This window comes from Penicillium riverlandense (assembly GCF_028828495.1).
Source record: "Penicillium riverlandense strain IBT 135883 chromosome Unknown utg000007l_segment0_segment0, whole genome shotgun sequence".
Classification (NCBI taxonomy): domain Eukaryota; kingdom Fungi; phylum Ascomycota; class Eurotiomycetes; order Eurotiales; family Aspergillaceae; genus Penicillium; species Penicillium riverlandense.
This window is the reverse complement of record NW_026643198.1, coordinates 271,774-288,140: the sequence shown is the minus strand read 5'-3', so window position 1 is coordinate 288,140 and position 16,367 is coordinate 271,774. Positions and strand designations below refer to the sequence as shown.

The following is a 16,367-nucleotide window of genomic DNA, read 5'->3' as shown; positions in this document are numbered from 1 at the left end:
ATTGGGCCGCCCAGCAATGATCACACAGCACTCAGCCCACCATCCAGGTTGAGCACACAATTATTCGCATACTCATTCTGCGCCAGGAAAACCGCCGCATCCGCCACCTCGGACGGATCCCCGAATCGATGCAGAGGGATGAGATCCTTGAGTCGGGAGACTTCCCCTGGTGTGAAATCTGCAGATGGTAATATTAGCCTGTGTCCTACATACGGCATATGCAAAACCAACCAACAAGCATGGGGGTATCAATATACCCCGGCACAATGGCATTCGAACGAAAAGCTAGGTCCTTCAACGAGGCCGACGTCTCGACAGCTACTGAGCGCGTGAGACCCAATAGGCCCGCTTTGGACGCCGCGTACGGCACGGCGCCGCTTCCGCTTTTCAGCGCAAGGAGGGAGGAGACGTTGATTATACATTTCGAGGCTGGTTTCTTGGTCTCGGTTGAGTCGTTACGGTTGTCGCGCACTCGGCTTCGGATGGAGGCGCGGAGGAATGCGCGCGAGGTGAGGATTGCGCCTTCGAGATTTGTGCGCAGGATTCTGGATATATCGGAGAGTTCTGTTCGGGGAAGGATGCTAGAGGTGGAGATCCCTGCTGCGTTGACGAGGATGTCGATGTTGCCCTGTGAGAGTTTGGTAGGTTAGCGTAGCGTCTAGTTAGATAGTCCGACAGAGAGTTAATCTACCATCTCGCTTTCTAGCTCGCGCATCCAGGATCCTGCCTCTGAAACGTCTCCAACAAGCAGTCGAATCTGGTCAGAGACTTGCAGCGTGCTATTACTGTCAACGCCAGAATCCTCCTGCTTATCCTCCTCCGGAGCCCGAGTTGCGACCTCGCCGTTGTCCTCACTGGTCTCTGGCACCGTGTCATTCGAGGATCCCAAGCGCTTCGCTGCTTCCAGCAGACGTTCCTTCGATCGGCCTACAAGAGTAACTGTCGCCGCACCCTCTTGGAGAAAGCGCGCTGCAATCGCGAATCCGATTCCCGATGTCCCGCCGGTGATCATGCATCGTCGGCCGGAGAGGCGACGGGCTGGTGTGAAGGATGATGTGGCATAGTTGTGTCTGGCGATAGAAGATGAGAACGCCCGGACCAGTCCTGGGCTACGCTGGTCAACCCGAAGAGCACGTAGTCGAATACATGCAGTCATTGTCGGAGCTGAGTGCCAAAACGCGGCGCGTCCCCGTTCTTATCGGTTATCGCAGCACAGACCAGTTCTGATCTCATTCATCTTTCTTCTTTCTCTCTCCATCTTCCTCTCCCACACTGACAACCGTGACCATGGCGGAGCAGCCTGAGTACGTGACCCTCGTGTCCTACGATGGATTCGAATACATCCTCCCGCGCAGCGCAGCGTGTATCTCAGGCACCATCCGGCGCATGCTCGACCCTTCCAGTACGATCGATCACAGTCCCTGCAAGACCCAGACAAGAATGCCATACTAACACGTTGGATAGGCAAGTTCTCCGAGGCTCTGACGGGACGATGCGTGCTCGAAAATATGACGTATGTTTTGGCTTCAGTTCGGTCGAGGTCCCCGTTTACCGAACTAACACGGTGCAGTGGAATCGTTCTCGAGAAAGTGTGCGAATACTTCCTGTACAATGAGAAACATAAAGACCAGACCAACGTTCGGGATATGGAGATTCCGCCGGAACTGTGTCTGGAGTTGCTGATGGCGGCGGACTATCTAGATACGTGATTGTATGTTGTCCCAGATGGCTTACTTGTGGTCTCGCTAATGAATGGAACAGTCTATAGACTCCTATCGATGATGAATGACGGAGAAATGTGTTGCATATATGTTTTCATTGAATCAATTGAATTCTAGGGGGTTAGTGTCTGGCGTTCGTCGGGTATGTCTATTTCTGGAATGAATCGATCTATCTTATTTTCCCGTTTGTTCTCTTCGTGAAGACCATCTCAGCATTATGCACTCGCTCTCGTCCATGGCTGAGTGCTCTAAAATGGATGGCAGATCATCATAATACTCCCTCCTAATTTGGCCCACCATCATTCCGTGGTGTCGGGGCTTTATTCCAAGGGAGACATGTCTTACCCCGGGAGCGCTCAGAAGAACCAACTGTTACACAACCAGGGAGTTTGGATTTTTATGTTGCTTTCGTCAATTAAGTCAGAGTCAAATCTCATGGCGATCCATACATCTCTCGTTCGCTGTAGTTCTGTAGACCTCGGCCTGGCCAGGATGAGTCAGCACGGACTCAAGTGTGATTGATAGAGGCTCCCTCCCTGACTCGTCTACTTTCCATCCACCATCCTCTTGGTTTCTGGGATGCTGTTCACAGGGGCTCTGCTCACTGTGCTCTCACTTGTGTTCTCTGCGTCTCTGTTCTTTGTTTCCGATTGATCCGCTTCTCCTTGATCAATCCCCACGCAGCGCGGGGGCTGCCCGACCGATTGCATCTTCCCCGGATCATCGGTTGCTTGGGGACCGCAGCACAGGCACCAGTTCACCATGTCTGGCATTATTGGTCCCGCAACCAGCCCGAGCACCTCCGCCGCTCCGCTCATGCATCAGCTGAACGCTACCGCCTCCGGTTACTCCCTGCTTCCGTCTTCGGCCCGCGACGTCGTCCTGTTTCCCCTTCGAGTCCTTTATCGCGCAGAAACATTTGCTTTCCGTACCGTCCCTCGAAGCATTGCGAGACTTTCTGGGCTTGAGAACCTCTCCACAAGTCTTTGGGGTGGAGCTGCTGCGACTGTGGGCGAGACGGGGTTGGCGGATGGCGCTGCGGCTGCGGCGACACGCGGTGCTGCGGATATAGTTGGCGAGGGAGTTGCCGATGCCGTGGCTCGAGGCGAAGGGTTCCATTTCAGTGATTTGCTGCAGACTATGAGGAAACTCGGCGGATTCTTCTCCTATCTGACGAGTCTCTGGTCGTTTGCCTGTTTGATCGAGGTGAGCATTTGTGTCTCTGCATTCTAGGGAAGGGTGCTAACGATCTTCAAGGCTCTTGTGTTGAACCGCATTGCTATTTACGCATCTACACGACGACATCTCCGCCTGGGTTGGGAACGACGATTGGCCTTGCGCATAATTCCTATCATCCTCTTCGTGACGCAGATCCTCGTCTTGCTCCGGGGTATTCGGTGCCAGACCTCCCCCAATTATGGGGCAATGCGCTATGGAAAACCCGGGAAGCGGCTGATTTTCGACTATGCCGGTGGCGGCGGGGCCCTGTACTCGCTGAGCTCAAAGCTCTTGAGCTGGGAATCCGACCAGCAATCTTGCAGCGCAGTCAAGATGGGCCGGCTGGGCAGCTCTTCAGAAATTCCCTATGGCTCCTACTCTATCCTGTGGCCGGTTTTCATGGTACTTTGCCTTAGCCACTTTGTCGAAACACTGTCGTGTGCATTGCAGGGCCGAGCTGTGTTGACCGAGGCGGGCATGTCCATCTTTGAGCATTCACTCGCCTTTGCAGAGGCCGAGTCCATGATCAGCAAATCTATCGGCCTGGGTTTATTCGGCCTGCCTAAGCAAAGTCCTCTCAGCGAAGGCGGATCCGCCGAGTCTCCCTCGCCGCTTCAAATGCTCACACGATCTCAGGTTCTGGAACGAATGAACGTCACGCCGGAGTTACTTCTCATCGCCTTGATATCTTGTTCTAACAGTCTGACTTCTCACGTCCTTGATGTCTTCGGCAAGCAGAGTAATTATCGTCTGCTCAACACCGCTTTCTGGGGATTCTGTTTCATGGCTGCCATGGTTTGGGGCTTCTATAGCGGGTCCCCCGTGAACAATGAGACGGGTGTCCTCAAGTTTCCAACCGTCTGCAGCGTCGGGTTCGTCCCACACATGCTTGTTCTAGCCGGCATCGTGACGTGTCTTGCGATCTACGGACTCGCGCTAGTCATCACTGCATTCTCTTTGGATATGGAAGATTCCCAAACATTGACACTGCGCGAGAGATTTTCGTTAGCTCACGAGAACATGCAAGGTTCCAACCAGATCCGCAGCATCCGCATCAACCGGCATGACGACTTCTACACAACTTTGCTCCGTATTGGCTACGTTGCCTTGACAGCTGCTAGCGAAGCAGTGTTCTTGAATGAGGGGAAGGCGGTTATTGCACGGTCAATGACGTGGCTGGAAGAAGACCGTCTCGCCGAGATTGAGGCTTCCCGACAGAAAAGCTCTTCCTATGGCAACTGGCCGAATCAAGCTGACGGTGGCCCGCCATTCGACGCTGCGGGCTTTGCAAGCTTCGACGTTCCGCAAGCACCCTCGGCATGGGAGAGTGGCTACAATAAGGAAAAAAAGATTGAAAAGCCAAAGAACGGTTCCCGATCAATGCGATCTCAGGCTGAACTTGGCGGTGTAGGTGCTGTGCGTGGCGCAGTTCGGTGTGCTCATGGAATCTCGTTCTTCCGTGCCATATTCATGCTTCTGGGTCATTGGATTGCCTACTGGCTTAGTCGATTGCTTGATCGACTGGGCATCAACACTCGCCCGCGGTGGCTAAAACCTTCGGCTGGATCACGCCAGTTCAAGCCCGGGACCGGTGATGTGGCTCATCCGGAGTCTTTGGATTTCTGGATACTTACCGAAGATGGAGAGCTCGAACTCCCAGAAGACCACGAGTTTGATGTCGAGCTGGAAATGAGAAAACGAGAGCGCTCTGGTCGGAATCAGTGGGAAGGGACTGATGAACTTCGGCTGGACGACAAATTGTACGGCTGGTGGAAGTTGGGTGGGAGCTGGGGCAACCAAGACCATACATCTGACTACAATCCTCCCGTCGATGACGATGACACGACCAGTATGGTCTCAGTGTCCACCAATGCCACTGACTCCGAGTGGGAAGACTATGCATCGGATGGTCGCCGCACACCCACCCAGACTAACCCTTATCCCACCGAGTTCTCCCGGGAGAGCACACCGTCCCAAGATACTCTCATAGATATGGGCACCCTCGCACGCCTTCTCGACCCACACGATCACGAAAGTCGCCAGGAAGCCCGAATTCTCGCCGCACATCTCAGCCTCGGAAAAGAGTCCTCCCAGATCATGACCCGCAGTCGGTACCAGAAGCAAGTGGAACGAGAGCGATCCCGCATTTTACTATCATCACGTCTGATCAACGGCCCCTCATCCTCTCAATCCAGCGGTACCAAACGCAAACCCACCCAGGAAGAAGAATCCGAAATGCTAGAACACCTCATCCTCTCCCGCCGCGCAGAGAAAGAATCCCTCGATCCCAACACCTGGGAATCGGGCGCAACGGGCCTGCCGAATGGCCCGCCCTGCGTCGTCTGCCAAACTAACCCGCGCGCCATCATCACCTGGCCCTGTCGCTGTTTGTGTATCTGTGAGGATTGTCGAGTTAGTCTCGCCATGAACAATTTCGGGAGCTGCGTCACCTGTCGCCAGGAGGTTGGCGGATTTATGCGCCTGTGGGTTCCATGAAATGTGGACTGATAGGACTGATGTTGCATTGCACTGCATTACCTTGCTCTTTTTTTCTCCCTGGGTCGTTTTATTCTTTGCTGGGTGTTGGCATGGACCGGTGTAACATATTGCATTATTTGGTATTTTATTTCCATGGTGAGGTTTAGGTCTCCGAAGATACACACGTGCTGCCTTACAGATATTTATTAGTTTAGTGTACATTTTATGTCATTATTGTTTGACATCTTCATTCCTGGTGGTTGTGGGGAGCACGCGATACATGATTGATTGACTCGGGCATGGAAATATATATCCGTGCATGAAGCTAATGCAAGGGATACCTTTTAGTTTCAACCGAACTAAACTGCCCCAAGACTGAATATACTAATTTGTTTCGTGGCACTTCGAATAAAGGAGCATATCTTCATCCAACACCGGTTCTATGGCTTCGCCTCACTATAACAAAAACTATACAACTTCGACCATACCCTTTACTACATAACACAGGCACACTCTAGCCGAGAAACAACAGTAATAGAATACAGATAGCACGGAATCATGATTTCAGACCCGCCTTGTAGCATTGTATTAAGTATCACAAAACTATACAAGTGCCCGTACCGCTTCCATAAGTCCACCTTTCCGAAAAAAACACCTTCTACCCAAAAATCGAGCGCAGGTGATAAAATCATCGCAGGCAGAAAGAAAAGCAGAACACGGTACCGAGATTAGGGTACACCATTAGCTATTTACAGGACGTACGCAACAGCGGCCGCAGCAGCAACGACACCGGCCATACCACCCTGGAGGTTGGAAGCGGCGTTGTAGCCGGGGGTGGACGAAGGGCTGGAGCCACCCGTCTTGGAGGGAGACACCGGGGTCGAGCTGCCCTTGGACGAGCTAGCGGGACCGCTGCTGGCCGCGGCAGTGGTGGTGGTGGTCGGGGCAGCGCTGGCGGACGAGCTGCTCTCCGAGGCCGAGGTGGTGGTAGTAGTGGTGGTGGTGGTAGTCGTGTCGGAAGTGGTGGTCAGCACTGGAGGCACGTCGATGGGGTGGCCAGCGGAGGAGCACTGAGAGACCACGGCGTTGGAGACGGCTGGAATGGGTGTTAGCGCTAGGTATTAAAACGAGGCCAGGGACGAGGGATTGACGTACAGACTTGGTCAGCCACGTCGCAGTCGGACTTGACGCAGGGCGTCACCTTGCTGACGAGGCCGGGCTTCTGGCAGTGGCAAGCGAAGTCGAGCAGGTCCGAGCAGCCATCACTCCCGAGAGCAGACATGAAGCAGTTGAGCTGAAGCGAGGAAGTGTTAGTATAGATGCATCTGATATCATCCAGACAGAGAGGTATCACGCACCGAGCAGCTGGGAATATTAGGCAGGCCCTGGGCACTAGCCAGGCTAGCGGCAACGAGGGCAATCAGAGCGCGAGAGAACTGCATTTTGATTATAATTTTCGTATCTTTTCTTCAAGCCGGAAACGACTGTTGTGAACGAGTGATATGGGATATGGCAAGTATATAATACCAGGGGGGAAGCGGGTGATCAAGACCATTTTATAAGCTGGACCCGCCTGTACTAGTATAGACTTTGTCCCGATGAACCCTGGCATAGGTCGCATCGCCCGTAGCGACCCCATCACATGTTTCCTCCAAAGGAAATGATGTTCCGCGGCTTGACTCAGTCTGTAATGGGCGAGAGTTAATTACTGGAGGCTGGGCGGCCCGGGAGGGCAGGGCTAGCCATCAGTCCGGGGGAAATAGATTAAACCCTGATGATGCCGGTGGCTTTGCGACGAGCGTACGTACGCATGTTCGCCAAGCGTGAATAATGTGTGTTTTGTTTTGGGGTGGCCTTGTCTGGGGAGGTAGCGGGTACCACGTTCACCCAGGTCGTACATACGCCCATACATGTCGGCGGGGTGGAGGTCTGGAAGGCCTGGTTCATCTCTAGGCCTCCCGTTTCCAGGCCTTCCACAGAAGATTCCACTGGTGTACACAGGACGAAGATAGGTGTTCGAGGAGCTGTACGTAATAGTAACGACATCGGCGGCCAGGGACAAAGTTAGAACAGTCAGCTAGTGACCACTTAGTCGTTAGTGGAGCACAAATGTGGCGTCGGCGGGGTGACAGTCCCAGGAACAAAAACGAAATCTGGGGGAAACACTAATAACAACCGTAGCATCCGACTATCCCAATCAGGGTTCTGACCCGATGGACTCAGCGTCGGCAGTCTCGTTCTGCCCCTACACTCCTAATTGACTACAAATGTTTTTGTTGATCCGATCTGCGTGCCCCAACGCTTTTCTCGGCCCACGTCGTGTCGGCGCTAACTCTCTCTGTGCTAACACGGCAGCTAAATCTGCTGGTCGTGTCTGCATCAGTAAAAGATGGTCCACAGCGGGTGGGCTCCCCTGGCTCCACTAGAATCGTGGAAGTAGGTCGGACGCCGGGTACTCACTCGCACGATCCGATGTGAGACATGGCAGCCGCTGAGGGCTAGAACGGTGGCGACCGTATTAGAGGGGGGTTCGGTGCCAAGGTGCTCTGCAGAGCCATAAAACCGACAGGATTGGCATTATCACATGGGCATTGTATTAGTTATTAAATTGAGTGGTATGTAAGCAGTAAACGAGACATTCGGAGGCGCAGGCTCGACTGGTCCAGGACCCTGTCTCAGATGGTCGTTAACGATTAGTTGCGGAGCGCAACTAAAATAGCGCGGGAGGTAGAATGAGGATCTACAAAGCAACAAGCTGTAATTGACGGCAAGACCATTCAGACATCGCGGTCTCGTATTCTCCGGCCGCATTCAATCTTTCTGAAACACCAGCGGACGAATCAGCGGGCCGGAATGGGGACGAGTTTATTTCTCCAGTCCGTCGATGATCCGACTTAAAATGAGCATGTTGCTCCCGAGGCATCGGGCATTGTCTACACAGCCTCGCGGAGAATCTTCCTAAAGGACGAGGTCGAGGCCCGGCAGACGAAGATATATTCTCCGGGGGCCTCCGCCGCTAACTAGCCCAGTACGAAAATACTGCAACCCCGGCTCAACCGCGTGAAAGAAACAGTAGATCTATGCGGCCTCAGGGGAAAGAAAAGGGGGGTTACAATCCCTCAAAAAGGTCCTTCATTCGTCATTTGGTATCCGTATAATAATGCCCAACGCCGGAAAAACGATTCAAACTCCATCGACGCCCACTCATCCATACTGTCCCCTGCACTCACGACAGCAGCTCATCCATATGCGCCCGTTCCTTGACATGGTCCTGGTCTTGGAGAAGGACGGCAAGTACTTCGATGGGCGGGTTGAGGTTCAGCCGATGCGCGCGTCTCCAGCGCTTGAGACGGGCGATGCCAATACAGGGCTAAAATGACATTAGAACGCTTCTTTTTTGCTCACTCAGTAAAAACATACCCCATATTGGCTGGAAAGGTCAAAATGCCGGAGGATCTGCTCGTCTAGATCGAGTCCTTGCTGGTGCACTGCATGGCCGGTCAGACTTAGATCTCCGATTGAGTTTGGGGGCCATTACCTCGAGCCACTTTTCTGTTCTGCTCCTCTTTCTTCCAGTAGCGCTCAAGATCCTGCTTGCGTAGCTTCAGAGCTCGCTTGTCTTCCTCGGATTGTGGTTCCTGGATCGCCTTGGCGGCCTGCTGTCGTACCGCGAGCTCTGCGACATGAGGCTGCGACGGCTCGGCTGGAGTCACGGGGTGTTGCTGGGGCTCGGGAATAGCAGACGGCGACTTGAGGGAATCGAGGTTCTTTGCTTTCTGGGCTGCTGCCGTAGGCTTGCTGACGCGGGACTGGGCGCCGAAGGAGAGCGTCCGCTGAGCATCTGGGGCAGACGCCCCGCCACGGCGACGGGGAGGCATGGGGACGTAGAGTAGTGGTGGTGGGAAGTTAAGTGTAGTCGAGAAAGAGAGAGGTGGTTGGGGAAGAAGTGGGTGGATCCGGCGATGTCATTCAGGGTTCGCAGGTTGCCCAGCGCAACCGGGAGTTCGTTGCTGACTGGCGGGCACGCCCATGGAACGGGGGAAGGGTACCTTGGAGAGGTGGATGTTTACAAAGAATTGACTCCATCACTATTCTGTTTCGTAGATTCGAATCGTCTACAGACCCTCACAACTCATTTACCGAGCAGGTTCTCGCCGGGAACAGCTAGCATGACATCGTCAGACCCCGAGCAAACCCTAAATCAGCAGGAACCGAAGTGGCTTCAATGGTATACCTCGATACATGAATAGAAGAATTGGGTGTACAAAAGATCAGAACTGTCCTATAACAATACCAATGACCTCTATCTATTGATCTGTCCCTAACTATATATCACCGTACTCCCCCATTAATAACGAGGCTCTCGGGCGCATCTCGGCACTCTCCCTATCTTCCCCCACACCAACACCTTTTCGCGAACTTCTGCACACCTTCACCACCTCTTTCTCCCTTCCAACCCAACCCAACACAACATCCCTCATCCCTGCCACCATCCCGCCCCATTTCAAATCATCCACATCCCGCTTGCCCCGCGTCGTCGCCCTCCCCTAGGGCGCGGGCCTCTATGAACCCGAGGGCGTCTGCACGTCTTCCCCACGCCAACACTCCCCGGCGGCTGGTCCATGGTGGCCCGGGAGCAGCGCCGTCATGTCCGCCTTTGTGCGAATCTCCGGCCCGCCGAATGGCAATTTTCTGATCGGCTATCCGGGCATCTCGGCAACGATGGTGAGTACTCATCCTTCAAGCCCCTCCATCATGCTCCCCCTACCCTCACTGACCAACACCACCACCAGCCCCGGATCGAAGGCAAAGTTGAGATCCGGCCTAGCGCCGGCATCACCGCGCCCGTCAACGTGTCCCTCGTCACCATCTCCCTCATGCGTAAAGAGACCATCCACCCGCAGGCCGACTCCGTCACCAAAAAGCGTCTGGCGCCCCCGCGGAAGGAGACTACTGATATCGTGGGCAAGGAGATGCTGCTGTTTCGATGTCCCGCGGGCCGTGAACACGAGGAGGTCATTTCAATGGATCTGCCCTTCGTGCTGTTCATCCCATTCGGACGCGGTGGGCGCGATGCCTCGCGGCGCGTACCGCCGGCCAGTCTACAGCTCCCCAGCCGCACCGCCGAGACAACCTATGAGATGGTGGTCACCGTCCAGCAGGGACAAACGGAACAAAAGAAATATTGCTTTCCGGTACCTTTGGCGCGATACGATACCCTCTCGACCTTTGGCATGTATAACCGCCCAGAGTCGGCGGAACGTGTATCAGATCATTTGGTGACATTGGCCATATCCCTGCCACGGTGGTCGTATGGCCCACTCGACCCCGTCAGCGTCTATGTGAAATTGTCACCGAACCAGGACTGGATGGGCAAAGCGCGGAAAGTGACCATCAACAAGATCACCATCGGCATTGACGAGGAGATCATATACAACCATGAAGGCGACGAGCCACAACGCAAGGTCAAGACATTGACCAAGAAAACCGAGAGTATCGGGATCCGACTGCCCCATTCCGGCTATTTGACAAACCTGGGGCTGGTGTTTCCCGCCAAGGACCCCCGAGATTCAGACGGGATCTTGCCTCGGAACAAACCCCAGTTCCCCATGTATGCGGTCAGCGGATTCACCACCACTGCCAGTCTCTACAAAATCGAGTACTATCTCACAGTGCGGGTGGGTTTTCTTTCTTTGATTTTGATTACTGAAATGTCCGGAAACTAACGTATCCTCCAGGCCCATTTGACCTCCGCACGAGACATCACCATCCGCCAACCGATCGTGGTCTGCCCGCTCGACCACGCCGGATGCAAAGAAGAGATGGAGGCCATCGAACAAGCCGCCCGAGATGCCGCCCACGTCAACCCAGACAACCCAATGCTGCCTCTCCCCTCGATCGTGCGCCCCTCCGATCCCAATGCCCTGAGTCACCTCGGGTGTGCCATCGTTGGCAACCAGAAGAAACCGTTGATCGACTGAGTGTACCGATGTCACGTTGTAACGATTGCATGATCCCGGAGTTATATTGCATGGCCAAATGTGTCCTTTTCTTTTTTGGGGTGTTTGGGAGCTGGCTGACTGGCTACGGGCTTTCGATCCGGGGCGGCGGAGTTGCGCGCGAGCGGCCTGGATGAACCCGTGTTGCTTTTTCCCATCATTCCCCCAGTATCTGTTGATGTTTGGAGGTCTTTTCATATAATACCAGTAGTGTGAATCTAGAACCTTGGCGTGTTCACGATATACAGTGATGTATGGAGGGACGGTCATTCTCCCAGCTGTAGAAAGCCCATCGCGGTACTCAACATATCTGGATCAACAGTCTGTTTTTGCTTTTCGCGCTCGATATCCAGTAGACAGTTCTTGAGGATTTCCAACACCGCGTGGTATTGTCGCGAGGACCGGCCGAAAGTGTTCAAGGCGTTCTCGAGACTGTTGTTGATCTACCATGTGTTATAACAGGGGTCAAGTACAGGTGAATGCACACATACTTTGCGCAAAGCCTCGTTGTACGGCACTGCATTCTGAGTGTTGGACTCCATGGGGGAGACTGGGTGGGAAGGGAAGAGGAAGAACCCCGAGTCAGAATGTGGAGGTGGTGGGTGCACCTTATCGATAAGCATTTTTTCGACTCACTCCAACTCAACTCAGTCACCACCTCGTTCTCTCCCCAATTTCTCCCTTCTAGGCTGCCTACCATGGCCGACGCCGACGAAGATACAACCCGGTCGCCTGCCACAGGGTCAGAGCAAATCGAAACCGACTTATCCGACGAAACACAAGACTTCCGCCTGTTGAACCATCTCAACTTGTACGTGCCTTCACCTCGACCACTACCTCCCAGTCCATACTAACATGCAACCCAGTCTCACCGACACATCCAACGCCAGCCTCCCCCGCCGTGGCGAAAAAGACTTCGAACCAAACCCAACCGAGCTCCAAGCCGATGTCCTCTCCGCCTCGCGCCAGGCCATGCACAATGCGCTCTCGTATCCGCGCATCCACGCCCCAAAGAACCAGGTTGTGGCCTTCTACTCACCAGATGGGCCGATTCCACCGCCTGCGCATTCGTTGCGCGAGCCATTGGAAACCGTGGATGAAAATATAAAGTCGTCAAACTCGGACCCGAAGACAAAACCTTCCAAGGTCTCAGAGAAGGGCGTTGGTGTCTCTGCTGAAGCGTGCGTTTGTGTTCCCAGTCCGAAGGGAACATACTTCAAGGCGATGGGTCAGGCAGATCGGTGGAATCGTATTTGGCTGTTGCCCGAGGAGGCGCTGTACATGCTTGAGCGAGGGTCTCTGGATATCCGGTGGCCGCAGGAGTTGACTGGTTCGGTCGACGAACCGTCGATTCCGATGAGTCTGCAGGCGGCATATACGTGCTTCATTGGACGGGGCGGACTCACACTTGAGAGGTTCTCGGTGTATACCGGACTGAAACGGTTAGGGTATGCGCTCATCAGGGCTCCCGGGTGGGATGATGAGACGGACGACACCAGCAATGCACAGGAACGTGCACTACAATTAAATCCTGCGCAACGAGGCCCAGGACTCGGTGGGATCTTCAGTCGTCTTTTCGAATGGATCCATGACCCGTTTTCCACAGCCTCCACAAAAACCGGTCCCGTCGTGGGCTGCGGCATCCATCGCAGCTATGGTGAGTCAACTCCCTCCGTTCAGTATCTAGTTATATCTCTAACAAGCTCCCGTCTCAGCTGATGTATACCGCAAACTCGCCATCATCCCCTGGTACGACCCCATCACCCCACAACCAAATCTCGAACCCACCGCACCCTTCCGCGTGGTATATCACATCTACAAACCGTCAACCAGCTACAAAAAAACTGCCCCGCCACCACCGGACTTCAGAATCGCAGTCATAAGCACACGCGATCAGACGACGCTCCCGACATTAACGCAGCTCAGCGCGCTCCTCCATTCCACGCCTCTGGTTCCGCCGCACGGGGAGAAGATGGACAGGATGATGTACATGCGTCTGCGGCATGGATATCGCAATGTCATCCTTGCGGTTGTTGACCAGGGGGTTGTGAGTTATCTCCGGGTTGGGGACGCGGCGTTTGGGAAGGAGAAGCTTTTTGAGAATGTGAAGCCTTTCGCTGGGACGAAGCGGAGTGGGTATTCTGGGAAATCGAAGGGGCGGTAATTCTATTTCAGCAGGAGATTCGGTTGCTTTTTTTCTGCATTATGGCTGGGAATGGCTGGTGGGTTCATAGATGATATTAGCCATGATTAGACACATTTTTATACCCAATGACATTATTCGTGAATGATTGATATATGGAATGCATTGTAGCATATAATTTTAGCGAAAGCTTCCGTTCAGTAGTTCATTTCATAAAGTCGTAATTAAGCCTAGCCTGTATCTGTATCCCCTCTCTGTCCTTGTTTTCCCTTCCCCCATAGTGGATATCACCTCACAAGCGGTACATCGCAGTCTGACTCCGCGCCCCGTCAAAGACACAAGTATTGTCGAGCGGGACATACTGCCGGGTCAAGACCTTCAATGCCTCCTGCGCAACCAGGCCCCCCGTCAACGCAGAGATATTATGCAACTCGCCGCCCTCGGTTCGACGGAGTTCCCACATCGCATCCTCCAGGATATCCCTCTGCTCAGCGGGGAAATCAGTGCCCGTGTCCCCAGCAAGAACCTTCAAAATGCGATCTGTGTGCTTCGTCCAGAGCTCCTCGTCTTCAATGTTGGGCAGGCGGAGTTGGCCTCCGCCGTTTTGCATCTCGGCTATGGATTGCACTTCGCTCACCACCGCGTCGAGGATCTCGAATGCGACGTAGATCGCGACCAGCTTGTCATCCGAGGCAAACCCTCCTCTGATTGTTTTGATCGTCGCTGCGTCACAGTCCTCCAAGAGCAAGGGGATATGCCGGCCGCGCACGACCTTGATATCGGCTGCGTTCTTGCAAAACACCTCGATCTCACGGTCCTGGATGGGAGTGGTACGTCCTAGCTGCGTCTCTAGCTGCCGCACTGTAGCGGATACCTCATCAACGTCCCGGCGTGCTTTGGCCTTGTAGATATTCTGTAGCGAGACGTAGTCTGCCGACTGGGCTTTCATATCGGGCAACGAGCCTGGCAGGGGGAGAACGCCGTTGTTATCATTGTAGAATTTGTGGATAGCGGAGGCGATAATCCAGAAATCGGCCGAGTCGGGTTTTAGTTGCTGGCACTGGTCCATCGCGAAGATCTCTCGGATTGAGCTGCGCAGCTCAAAGGGGGAGATGGTTTTGATTACTGCGGCCACAGCCTCATCAAAGTTCTCCTCGCCGCCCTCGGGGGTATTCGTGCGTGCTTGTGAGCGGACGAATTCGCGAAACTCCGTCTTTTCTTTGTAGTTGCTTGGAGCTTTGCCGTCATGCGTCTGTTTCCATTGCTCTAGGAAATGGAGCAGCAACAGAATGTACGGCACATGGCCGTGCTGGTGGTCGTCCATGCTGCTTAGGTCGCCCAGCGCTGTTCCTGCGGCGACGAGCTCGGGCCATGGGTTGAGGAGACGCAGGTCCTGTGTTGATTCCGGGTCTGGGTGCGTCTCGACAATGGGAAATTCGGCGGGTAGTTGCAGAGAAAATGCCGAGTAGAAGCCCACGGAGTGTGTGTACAGCACGGGAATACCGAGATTCTTTGCTTCCTGGCAGACAGATTGCAGGGTGGAGCGTTTCGTCGGTCCGGAGATGATCACTAGCTTATGCTGCGCGAGGAAGTTGGGATCTTGGAGGAGTTGCGTAATGGGCTGAACCCAGTTAGCTCAAGTTTGTCTCCCGTCTAGAGAAAAGGAAGCTCTTACCTTGGAATACGCATACCCTTGTACATCCGGGTTCAACTCCCGCAGCAACCGACAGGTTTCTTCGGCGCGGGACTTGCCCAGCGACTCTTCCTCCAAAAAGAAGTTCACTCCCAGGTCCGCCTCGGTCACAGTCGCCGGATCGACGATTGTAAACCCACCGATGCCAGGTAAGACGAGGTTCTTGAGTGCTTCGACTCCAGCAACACCTGCCACGCCGGTGGATTGTGGGCCGAACGTGCCGTCTGAGTTGACCAGCAGCACGCGCGAGTCTTCCAGGGCTTGCTGGCCCGTAGCGGCCCAGAGACGGAGCTGGCGGTCGTAGCGGCGCTCTTTGGAGGAGGGGCCTGTGAGGACCGCGGGGAATACGTCGGCCATCGTGGTGCGGTGTGGTGGGTGGAATGGGGAGAAGACCAAGAGAGAGAGAAAAAGAGATGGTAAGAGATCAATTCAAGCAGGGAGCATTCAGACCATCAACAATTGCGCTGCTGCTTCTCTCTCTTGGTACATCAGCTGTTGTTGGGGAAGGAGCTGTGGACACTGCCAGGCGGTCAGGTAAGCGGGATGCGGCTAAGTTGGAGAAGTGATCTAACCCGATTTGGTATAATGCGGTATTGTATACTTCGAGGACTGGATATACTCTTACAGAGGTCGGTTATAGCTGAGCGCGGATATCCAAGCTCGGCAGGAAAGTTACTACTACGTCAAGTGGAACGTCCATAGTTTGATCATCTTCGACTAGTTGCTGGGTTTTCGCAAGGCATATTGAAGATGTCCTGAAGCGTATCCTCGGCGGAGCCCCGCGACAAAGATCCGAAGCCTCCGAAGGCTGTGTGGAATATGACTCGTTGGCGAAAGAGTGAGATGAGACTGAAAACATCTAGCTAGCCCGATGAAGGGGAGAGTGGCAAGAGGCGTAGTATGGCGCAGGTGAATGTGGGTGGGTCAAGCCAAGCCCTGCCATGTTCTTGCAGAATAACCACTTATATTAGGGCTGAGAAAAGTTATGAGGATATCTGCCTGCTCGCGCTCGCTTTCAGATATGAAGTATGCCAATAGTTCATTGACATACCAAGGTGAGGCGTTATCGCTCTAAAAAGCGGCGCAGTTGCATATGGCCATAGCGAAATGGATAG

At 54.0% G+C, this 16,367-nt stretch overlaps 9 protein-coding genes across 9 annotated transcripts; 4 read left to right on the top strand and 5 right to left on the bottom strand.

Moving 5' to 3' along the window:
- Positions 1 to 20: 20 nt before the first annotated feature.
- On the bottom strand, positions 21 to 1,156 carry N7474_007688 (SDR family NAD(P)-dependent oxidoreductase; the record flags this gene model as incomplete). The annotated part of the gene is made up of 3 exons (XM_057199098.1): positions 21 to 178; positions 232 to 628; positions 692 to 1,156. The coding sequence occupies 3 exons, from the start codon at positions 1,154 to 1,156 to the stop codon at positions 21 to 23; spliced, it is 1,020 nt and encodes a 339-aa protein (XP_057049799.1).
- Positions 1,157 to 1,287: 131 nt separating this feature from the next.
- N7474_007687 (elongin C) lies at positions 1,288 to 1,709 on the top strand (the record flags this gene model as incomplete). The annotated part of the gene is made up of 3 exons (XM_057199097.1): positions 1,288 to 1,402; positions 1,465 to 1,513; positions 1,571 to 1,709. 3 exons carry the CDS (start codon positions 1,288 to 1,290, stop codon positions 1,707 to 1,709), a joined length of 303 nt encoding a protein of 100 aa, XP_057049798.1.
- Positions 1,710 to 2,483: 774 nt separating this feature from the next.
- N7474_007686 (putative ubiquitin-protein ligase (Asi3)) lies at positions 2,484 to 5,435 on the top strand (the record flags this gene model as incomplete). Its single annotated transcript, XM_057199096.1, has 2 exons — positions 2,484 to 2,927; positions 2,979 to 5,435. 2 exons carry the CDS (start codon positions 2,484 to 2,486, stop codon positions 5,433 to 5,435), a joined length of 2,901 nt encoding a protein of 966 aa, XP_057049797.1.
- A 731-nt stretch (positions 5,436 to 6,166) lies between these two features.
- N7474_007685 (CFEM domain-containing protein) lies at positions 6,167 to 6,859 on the bottom strand (the record flags this gene model as incomplete). Its single annotated transcript, XM_057199095.1, has 3 exons — positions 6,167 to 6,513; positions 6,573 to 6,711; positions 6,776 to 6,859. 3 exons carry the CDS (start codon positions 6,857 to 6,859, stop codon positions 6,167 to 6,169), a joined length of 570 nt encoding a protein of 189 aa, XP_057049796.1.
- Positions 6,860 to 8,643: 1,784 nt separating this feature from the next.
- On the bottom strand, positions 8,644 to 9,295 carry N7474_007684 (putative DNA polymerase delta subunit 4; the record flags this gene model as incomplete). Its single annotated transcript, XM_057199094.1, has 3 exons — positions 8,644 to 8,787; positions 8,838 to 8,905; positions 8,956 to 9,295. The coding sequence occupies 3 exons, from the start codon at positions 9,293 to 9,295 to the stop codon at positions 8,644 to 8,646; spliced, it is 552 nt and encodes a 183-aa protein (XP_057049795.1).
- A 744-nt stretch (positions 9,296 to 10,039) lies between these two features.
- Positions 10,040 to 11,398, top strand: N7474_007683 (arrestin C-terminal domain-containing protein; the record flags this gene model as incomplete). The annotated part of the gene is made up of 2 exons (XM_057199093.1): positions 10,040 to 11,095; positions 11,156 to 11,398. The coding sequence occupies 2 exons, from the start codon at positions 10,040 to 10,042 to the stop codon at positions 11,396 to 11,398; spliced, it is 1,299 nt and encodes a 432-aa protein (XP_057049794.1).
- Positions 11,399 to 11,682: 284 nt separating this feature from the next.
- On the bottom strand, positions 11,683 to 11,958 carry N7474_007682 (uncharacterized protein; the record flags this gene model as incomplete). The annotated part of the gene is made up of 2 exons (XM_057199092.1): positions 11,683 to 11,859; positions 11,908 to 11,958. The coding sequence occupies 2 exons, from the start codon at positions 11,956 to 11,958 to the stop codon at positions 11,683 to 11,685; spliced, it is 228 nt and encodes a 75-aa protein (XP_057049793.1).
- A 156-nt stretch (positions 11,959 to 12,114) lies between these two features.
- On the top strand, positions 12,115 to 13,580 carry N7474_007681 (tRNA-splicing endonuclease subunit SEN54 family protein; the record flags this gene model as incomplete). Its single annotated transcript, XM_057199091.1, has 3 exons — positions 12,115 to 12,227; positions 12,283 to 13,073; positions 13,132 to 13,580. The coding sequence occupies 3 exons, from the start codon at positions 12,115 to 12,117 to the stop codon at positions 13,578 to 13,580; spliced, it is 1,353 nt and encodes a 450-aa protein (XP_057049792.1).
- Positions 13,581 to 13,851: 271 nt separating this feature from the next.
- Positions 13,852 to 15,609, bottom strand: N7474_007680 (NEDD8-activating enzyme E1 regulatory subunit; the record flags this gene model as incomplete). The annotated part of the gene is made up of 2 exons (XM_057199090.1): positions 13,852 to 15,180; positions 15,235 to 15,609. 2 exons carry the CDS (start codon positions 15,607 to 15,609, stop codon positions 13,852 to 13,854), a joined length of 1,704 nt encoding a protein of 567 aa, XP_057049791.1.
- Positions 15,610 to 16,367: the final 758 nt, after the last annotated feature.